At 46.4% G+C, this 9405-nt stretch overlaps 1 protein-coding gene and 1 long non-coding RNA gene across 2 annotated transcripts; one reads left to right on the top strand and one right to left on the bottom strand.

Annotated features, from left to right (window-relative positions):
* Nucleotides 1-2281: 2281 nt before the first annotated feature.
* LOC127306683 (uncharacterized) lies at nucleotides 2282-4044 on the top strand. Its single transcript, XR_007854803.2, has 3 exons — nucleotides 2282-2391; nucleotides 2829-3014; nucleotides 3629-4044. It is a non-coding gene; the product is annotated as an uncharacterized lncRNA (long non-coding RNA).
* A 2568-nt stretch (nucleotides 4045-6612) lies between these two features.
* Nucleotides 6613-7666, bottom strand: LOC127306682 (dehydration-responsive element-binding protein 1G-like). Its single transcript, XM_051337370.1, has one exon. The coding sequence runs from the start codon at nucleotides 7613-7615 to the stop codon at nucleotides 6932-6934; it is 684 nt and encodes a 227-aa protein (XP_051193330.1). The 5' UTR covers nucleotides 7616-7666; the 3' UTR covers nucleotides 6613-6931.
* Nucleotides 7667-9405: the final 1739 nt, after the last annotated feature.

The raw sequence follows: 9405 nt of genomic DNA, 5'->3' as shown, positions 1-9405 counted from the left end.
AAGATACCGGAAAGAAGGGCCTGTCGGCAAGACTGGTCAAAGATTCTCTTCAGAGCTAGAAGACAAGGATGAGCTAAGCAAAGTAGCTTTAATCGGAGCCCTGACGTCAAAGAGAAGGGTGACGCTGAAAGAAGCCGGAGGATGTCAGCGTCCCTGATTAAAGAAGACCCCGGCGTCATCCATGATTAAAGTAGCTTTGTAAAGTAGTTTTTCCAGTCAAAGATGCCATTAGGGTTTCTTGCTCTGTAAGCCACCCTCTCCCCTATATAAGGAGAGGGGGCACAGCCTCTTACAGGCGCGTGCAGATAGAGGAGATTAGATGATAGACCTTGTATCCAAGAACCTGTAACCATGTTGAGATCAATGAAGCCAGCGATCTAGAGCAGAGTTCTTCCTCTTGTCTCTCTTCTTGCATACCGGCCTTTGGTAGTGTTCTTAAGGAAAGCATCCGGAAGTTCATCCCATCTAGTCGCAAACCCTCCCCCGAATCCTCTAGCGCCCATTCGGCCCCAACTTAAGCCATCCCATGGCATCTGCTCGTTCGCCACGACGACAGTGGGGCTCTTCTCCAACAGGAAAACTGCGGTGGGAGATTCTTTTGCCCCCTTCCCACCAACAGCTGAAGCGCACACATCCTTGGTGGCGAGCCGGTGAAACCGCGCTCGTGCCGCCCTGGGTTGTAGAAGGACCAGGTCCTAGCGTGGGCACCGCGTCTACGGCCTCCGTCGCGCGGCCCAGCGACTCAGATCCCGATAGCCCGAGGCAGAGCACGAGGTGCGTTCCGCCTCACCCACTCCTGATGATTGTGATGTATTTCATATGAATGTGACGATTTTGCAAAGTTAAAATTCATTTCTTGTTGATATGTTTGTGGTTACTTGCAATGTTATTAAAATATGATATGTTAATATGTGTGTGGTGAATTATTTTCCATCGCCATATTGGCAGTCGTGCCCTAAAAAACAAAAAAGTTTTTGGTGATGTCGATCTTTTAGCATCGCCTATTTTGGGTGTACTGTTATACAACATATTCTGGAGATGCTCTAAGCAAACACTAACAAAGCCAATCCTCACATGCATATCTACTATACTATTTGGGAACAAACATCTTTTTTCTCATAATTTTGAATTTTTTTTCGGATTAACATGCAGCTGACACGTACTTGGTTTTCATGTTGATTTTCGTTGATATTTTCTTGTGTGCAGTTTAGGTGCCATCTAAGAATTTTTGTGAAGACTTCTAGAGTTTTGTTGGTATATTACTTGTGTAGCTTTTGCAGATTGGATCAGCTGATCAGTTTCAGATTTTGTCTCGCATCCGCTTGGTGGATATATTCATGCCGCACCGCTTTTGACCGATGCAACCCATCTTCCTCTGACCGGATTCTTCCCTGCGCAAGCCCTTCAGTGGTTTTCGGACGATGTGGTCATCACCGAGGCCATTCCATCGTCCCCCGCCACGGCAGCTCCCCTCCGCCATTTCGGATGGTGTCCCTGAAGTTGGATGTATGGTTTGCCGGTGGGTGCACGACAACCACCAGTGCGAGTGGCTAGGGCCTGAACCGCGATTAGATGGCTGGCGCCATGCCCTCCTCCACTTGCCCCTGGCTCGACCTTTGGCCGGCCCGTGCGGCTGCAAGGGCCAGCGGGAGCCGCATGCCCGAGCACTAGCCGGCGCTTTAGGTGGGGACGGCGGCAAGTACAGGGAGGCGCGCCTGGAGAACCTAGGGGAGATGGCGGCGACGGGATCGCCCAGGGTGGCGCAGGCGAGCTGGGATTAAGGCGCCGAGATCACCCATGGGAGGCAGCGATGGGGCGGGAAGATCCGGGTTCGCTCCTCCACGCGAGGCTCCGCCCCTTCCCCAGGATCTGTATGCACTCGCCGAGCTCCTTCCGGACAGCCCGAGCGGCTGTGGCTTTGGGGGACTCATGGACGGCAAGTATGACAAGCTTGGCGAGCGGGAAGAAGGAGGTGGCGGAGGGGAGGAGCATGGCTGGACGTCAGTTGCCCCCGCTGCCACCACAGGCCTGCTCTGCTAGATTTCAATCGTGGCCCTCTTCCCCTGTGATTTACTCTTTGATGGGTAGGTGCATGCCAGACTTTCCCTACAAATAAGGTAAACGTTTGGACCTTTTATCTTCTAAATTTCTCTTTCTTCTGCCTTGCTGGTTCAGATTTGAATCTAGGTTGCGTACTTAAATATTATGTTGCTGAATGTGACTTCCTGCTGTGGATGCTTAACTTCATATGTATCTCAGATTTGAATCGAGTTGAGTGGTTGATTTTTCAGGTGGGACGAAATCCAACCATGAGGCCAATATTTTCTTTTTCGAGAATGATGAGGCCAAGATTTAGAACAGAAAAAGATAAACATAAACAATCAGGGGAAGGTTAGCAAGAATTTTGGATCCAATAATACTTAACATTTTCTTCAGTTTTTAGTTCTTTCTCTGGATGTTGGGCTATATTCTTTTCTATGGGTAATTCTGAATTTGGTTTCAGTTACTTAAGGGAAAATGTACATTACCTGTAGATTGTATCAAAATAGCAAACCGTAACATATGTTTATCAAAGCTAATGCAACACGTACATGATTTATGCTAGGAGACACTTTCCTGCCTACATATTTCTTCCACAAGAAAAGAACGATTTCGAGCATTTGTTTATTATTTGACACATAGCATCAGTTGATGAAAGATGCACACAATTTTTTTCAGATGTATTTATTAACCTGGCTGCCAAGCATTTTTTCCATACCCTTTTACACTCTTTATTTTCAGTCAAGAGCTAGATCAAACTATTATCTAATCAAGTCAATTTTACTTAGGTAGGGCTTGCAGTTGGAAATTGTGCCTGCGAGGGTGCTAGGAGGTCATGGGAAGCACGCCAGCAATGCTGTCAGTCGAATGTCCAAGCAAGCATTGATGCCATCTGTGTCTGCATATTGCGGGGGACAACTTGCACCTCAGGCCCTCAGCTGCGTCCCACAAGCCGTCTAACGTCCTAATTTACGGTGAGAAGGAAAACCTATAAAAGATTGTTTGTTTGTCTATATAGAAGCTAACTGAAACTTAGAGATTTTCTTGGTATTTGTGTTGAGTTGGGTGTGGCATTTTGGGTCCATTCTAATCATGTGCCCTCTTAAAAATTTTAATCATTTCACTGTAGTTGTTGACTCTGCTGTCCTACCAAGCTTTCTACAAGTGAAATTTATTCTAATTAGTTAGTTGATTACAAATTAATGGGCTGCAGTCGACCATCCAAGTATTTTTAGAGATGCTTTGCTTTTTCCAATTATATTTGAACAATTTTCCACCGAAGAGGTAGGTTGTGAAATGGCAACCCTCCTAGCTATGGAGATGTAACATAACTTGTGATATTAGATTATATTCTGCCAAACGTTGGTTGCACAGGTATAACCATTAAACATGCAGCAAATTAACTGTTTTTGAAATGTACTTGAATAAAAGAGGAAGCAAGTTTTGGGTCATGTCCACTGCAAAGTGTTCAGCACTTAAGTTCCATTGCATTTTGCTGTACCAAGCGGAGGCGATTAGCACTTAGCACATAGAACAGTTGGCATCATGAATTGCTCACTCAGCCTATCTGTTTGTGCTTTTTCTTCAGGTTACTTTCTTACTTATCCTGACCTATCATGTTTTCTGATGGCGTCCCAATTGGTACTACTGCATTGGCTCGCGAGAAAGGCAACTAACACAAAGCCTTCTAAGGTTGTGAACATGAAAGTAATCTTTGCTACTGCTGCACTTGCTGGCGGGCCATGAACAAGTACGGTAACATTGTTATTATGTCTCAAAGTTGAAATTTGGGTTGCACTTCTACCTATGATGGACCAATTCTTTGGCACTATTGTGCTTCTAAGTTGAAAAACTATTTTGAGAACCTGCAATTCCCAATGTGCATGTCATATATGTACTATAGGCTAATATTTATGTCATGAAAAATGGAAGTGGTCTAGGCAAATAGGATTTTGTCCCACTGATAATCTTCTGTTCCATAAAAACATCGCTGGTTTTCCTAAATAATGCAAAATAGATTGATTTTTGTTAAGCAACTGTAACCCTTAGGACAGGATGGATATATTTTCTCACTGCATATCTTATCTAGGATGGAAATTAAAGGCTGCTTGGGTGAAGTTCAAACTGTATATTGATATGCTTGTGTTGTCTTTGATTTATCGCCATTCTTCTATTTCCACCCATTGTACTGCTTCAATTCGAAGATACATTGATCCATTTTTACCTTAAAAATGGGCACTATCTTGGGATGCACTCAGGAAAAGTAGACCGAAGGATATAGTTGTAGGATTGTCATGGGCTTTCAGTACTTCTGCCGTGTTAATTTCAACAAAGAAGACCTAATTGTGTTCAGTTGACCCACTCCCATTTTGGGATGTGTGTGCATCAATATTGAAAGAGTGGACCAAATTTGGTCAACTATCTTAGAATGCACCCAGTTCAGAAACTCCAGCATTCCATGCTTTACTCGGTACTAGATGCCAGCTGTACAGTGATGTCTGTTTGATCAAGCAATATGTTCTCTTAGGAGTCGCATGACTTTATTAACTGAACAATAAGCCACCTACATCGCCTGAACTGAACTGACAAGATAGACTTTTGATGAAACTGAACATTGCATAAGAGTTTTTCAATGTCGTCATCTCCAGCTCCACTTTACATATCTTCATCTCATCTTCGTATCATGAGAGTAAGAGGTCATAATAGTATGCATAAATACTTCAATAGAATTTGTGAGTTACTCATGATTCATCACTTTATTCTTCTGATTTTTTTCCCGTTTTGCGACCTTTGATTGACTTTTGTGTTACTAGATATGACAATTGCGCAGATTCAGAGCTTGCCTACTAGGACATGCTGATACAACTATATTCTAAAGAGTATGGTGCAAGCCAAGGTGGGTCATTTTGAGCAAACATGTTCAGGTATCATCTGTTGTTCTCGGTATATAAATTAGCCTCTGCTGTTAAACTCCTATGATGCCTTTCCAAATAGTTTTGCGTAATCCGTGCCTTTAATAAATTTTATGAAATACCTTTCCCAGTAGTGGTATGCACTCAGTATCGAAATATAGAATCAGAACACAGCCAAAATAAGAGAAAACGATGGAACCTCATGTCCTGTTTTTTCTAGACCTGTTATACTGCCTTCTAAACCAAGTGTGCTCACTATAAAATACCAGGTCCATTTTTTGGTTTAGTGCATCCATTGCCGGTCGATCACATTTCCGCATTCCATGTAGTCCTTTTCTGATTCTCCTTTACTACAGCTAGGAGAACCAATATTTATATGGAGGCCAAGCATATGATGTTTTAATTTTTTAACTCATTACTTCCCTGCCGATCAGTTCTCAGTGTAGAAAGGGCGAGTGATCAGAATCTGTAAAAAAGATTTTTCCAATCTACAGAACAATTTTTAATATATATACGCATTAGTTTCACATAACAAAATGTGATGTCATTTCTATGTCATTTTTATATCATTTTCTCTTCAACTTATATAATTTGTTCATCGTTGTCGTTTGAAATCCTGTAATTTTACCTATCATCTCTTGGATCTTCAGAGACATTCGTCTCAAGCAATGGGATTGCACACTTTGTACGTAACTTCTAATACGAGTATTGCACTACTGTGAGATTTTCCCTTTTAAGCAGAAAATGCATTTACAACTATTGCTTAAAATTCTGAAGTGGAAAGCATATAGTACAAAATTCTGTGCGCCTATGAGGACTTTTGATTTTGCAACTGCTCTTAATCTAAGCAGCAGATTAGTCTGGGAACTTTTCTCATCTCAGTTTGAGTAAACTAATGGTAGTCGGAAGAGGTTAAGCTTTTTTTTCCACCGTAGCATGAAACCATCTGGCAAGTCTGAGTAGAATGCTCGGGCACTACATCCCTTGGGAGGACTAGAGAACATAAACATGGAACATGGCTTACAAGCTAAATTGCATTGTTTTGTTTGCAGTCTGCCTTGACAAATGGCCATCGCATCGTTTGCGGCACTTCTTGATGGGATCAGAGTGGCGACAGCAAAAAGATCAATAGTGGATCCGTTGTCGGAGGATGGAAATATCATGTTTGTGCTCAACGACTTGGAAGGGAAGGTAATCAACTTCATCACTCGAGTAATGGGACTTCGACATACTGTTCATTTCTACATTTGCTTACAAAAAAATTCTATGTGGCAGCTTGGGTACTGATGAGCTGAGTTGAGATGCGGAAGCAGCCTAGGTACTCATGAGCTGAGCTGAGCTGAGATGCGGAAAGACAATCTTAGAACTAGGGCCAAGAGGTGTATATAAAGGGAACCAACAGATAGATTTGTAGCATTTTTGGCTTCCTCTTTTCATGCCCAAAAACCATTTCCAATAGAAAAGTTTCATTGCAATTAGGTTGATTTTAACATGTAACACAACATACAGGCTTATAAATGTTGCATGGTACTTGTTTATGTTTCTTCACAAAGAATTTAAAGCCCACAAAATATTTAGAACTGCTAAGTATTTCCATTGGTGAGCCACCACATGGCGCGGCGTGCCGCCGCGCCGGTCATTGCTAGTAATAATTAATAAACTTGCAGATACATAGCTTATTATTAGCTCCAACACTCCTTGGGAGTTGGAACAATCATATCCCGGGCATGCATTCAGATGCCCCATCTACTAATCTTAAGATGAGGCTTTCTGCTTCTTCTGATCGCAGTTCATCAGAGAGCAACCATCTACTCGTACGTAAAGTTGAGAGAAAGGAAATGAAAGGGCAAACCATGCAGTAGTACACTTGTCGTAGTGGTACTGGATTGCTATAGTATAAAGCTGCACAGGCATTAGAGGTTCTTGGCGCGCGCGAGCCACATAGACCATATGTAGTTCAAACGCGCGCATCCATGCAGTCAGTAGCTCCACAGGCTGACCTCGCCGTCGTCGTCGCCGTCCGCGGCGAAACTGGCGGACGAGCCTGCCATCATGGGAGGAGGCGCAATGAGCATCCCTTGCGCCATGTCGAGGTAGCCCTGCATCCCGAAGTCCATCATCCCGTCGTCCATCGCGTAGTACGGGAACTGCGCCGCCTCGGGTGCAGCATCGGCGGCGGCTGCTCCCTCGGCGGAAGCGGAAGCGGCATTGCCCTGAACCTGATCGGGCGGCGGCAGGAACGCCTCGGCGGCCTCGGCGGCGGCGCGCCGTATCTCGTCGTGGCCGGCGCCGGCGGGCGGGACGCGGAGCAGGCGGGGCGAGTCGGCGAAGTTGAGGCATGCGGCGCGGCCGCGCAGCGCGAGGGCGGCGACGTCGTGCGCGCGCGCCGCCATCTCGGCGGTCTCGAAGGTGCCGAGCCAGATGCGGCTCTTGCTGTGCGGCTCGCGCACCTCGCAAATCCACCTGCCCGGGTTCCGCCGGCGCACGCCCTTGTACACCGGGTGGCGCGTCTCCTTGAACTTGGTCCGGCCCGCGCGGCGCTTCGGCGGCGCCGAGGAGACCGTCATGTAGGTCGGCGCAGGGAAGCCCGCGGGCTCGTCCAAGGCCACCGGGGACGGCGTGCCCGACGAGGAGTAGTCGCTGCTGAGCGCGCCGAAGTCCATGGCTATACGCTGCTGATCGAGTGCGAGAGAGAAGGAAGAAGCGGAGGAAGGCGGGCGGTTTTGATTTTGGAGGGAAAGGCTGGAGAGTTTTATAGGTTAGCGCGTGGAGCGCGACGTGCCCGCGTAACGCGTTGCGGCACTCGAGGCGCCAGCCAGGTTGAGCGACTAACTTGGTGGTGGGTCGGGACTCGGGACGGTGTTGGGCTCGGATCGGGGCGTCCAACTGGGTCCGAACCAGCTGGAGCTCGCGAGAGTGCGGATGGGGACCCACGCAACGCGCAGGCATGGCTCGGATGTGGGCCGGGCGGCTGGGCCACTCTGCGATAATCCTTGGCAGCGGGGCTGTCTTGTTTGTACTCTGACAGCAACGTCTCTTGACAGTGAAGCTCGATCGCCTTCTCGAAGTAGCTAGTTTCATTTCATCTGTGTGCACGGCCGTTGCCCCTTGGACTTGGATAGTGTGGATTTTCTTTCCATCTGGGGATGTTCTGCTCTAGGAGAGAAACGCAGGCAATTGGCATGAGCATTTTCTATATTTCAAAGTTTCATGAAGATGCCAATTGGATAGTGTGGATTCCCTTTTTGGCTTTGACTCCGGACTCACAAATTTCATAAAGTTTGTGTGATTTAAATCGAGCAGGTTTCTATGAGGATCTTGTTCAACATGTTATATTCCGATATTGGTAGGAGAAGAAGACTACCCAATATTCTTACAAAAAGAGGGTATTTAAACGCTTGGCCTCCACGTTTGTCAGTGCTGCCTCGGGCGAACTCCTCACGCTAATCTGCTTCCCAATGATCCGGACAAACGTGTGAGCCACCTCTCTAACAGCGCGGTCTCGAACAAGTGTTTCTATGCCAACTCTTTTCAGCATCTGCAGGTAGACGTCTTGGCAGATAAGGTCTGGAGAAATGCGGCTCCCCTGGAGTGCAAGATTTTCTGTTGGCTTGCTAAGCGTCATCGCCTCCCCACAAATGAGAGACGTTTCTGGCACTGGCTTACAACCTCCACCGCATGTCCCTTTTGTGATCAAGTTGAAGACACCGACCACCTGCTCCTCCAATGCCCTCAGGCACGCGAAGTTTGGAACGTGGTGTGTTTTAGCTCCACCCTGTCGAGCTTGGATGAGTTATGGTCTCATCGCTGCCGCTCTTCCGAGGACTCTACCATCTTCACCGCCGTCACTTGAAATATTTGAAAGCGAAGGAATGTCCTGATCTTCAACTCTCTTGATGAGAGCCTCGTTGTGGTAGTTCGCAGATGCATTGAGGATATTCGCCTTTAGGTTTTCCGCTATAATAACCCATCATCCTCCTCCTCTCTTCTAAATTCATGGTGTAATGGTAATGATCCCCCCCCCCCCCCCCCCCCCCAGATTCTCCCCCTCCCACCTCTTCTCTCATTCTTCTAAAAACTTTGTAATGGATCATGTTCACACCTTGGCCGTTCATTTTATGTGATGTTTAGGCCGGGTAAGCCCGCCGTAGTCCCGGTAAAAAAAAACGCTTGGCCTGAATTCTGGGGCATATTTGACTAGGAATCAAGCAAGTTATTTGGTCTAGGAGAGAGTAGAAATGTCAATTACTCACTTCTGGATTTAAGCATCTGGAGTTCAGACAAAGGTACACTCTGCACCTAGGACCTTTTTTTTATTATTTCTGCCGGATCTTGCGAGCGACGAGTGTATATGGATGAGCTGGCCAATTCCTTTTGGTCGGGGAACGTACGCTGCAATCGTGATCACGCCGCAAAGGATCCCCACAACGCGGTTGTATGGCAGTTATAATGG

The sequence above is a fragment of the Lolium perenne genome, chromosome 6, assembly GCF_019359855.2.
Source record: "Lolium perenne isolate Kyuss_39 chromosome 6, Kyuss_2.0, whole genome shotgun sequence".
Lineage (NCBI taxonomy): Eukaryota > Viridiplantae > Streptophyta > Magnoliopsida > Poales > Poaceae > Lolium > Lolium perenne.
The sequence above is the reverse complement of the archived record's forward strand: the minus strand, read 5'-3'. Positions and strand labels throughout refer to the sequence as shown.

Bases quoted from the DNA above. Each gene is read 5' to 3' on its own strand.
- LOC127306682 (XM_051337370.1), bottom strand. From the start codon at position 7,615: ATGGACTTCGGCGCGCTCAGCAGCGACTACTCCTCGTCGGGCACGCCG.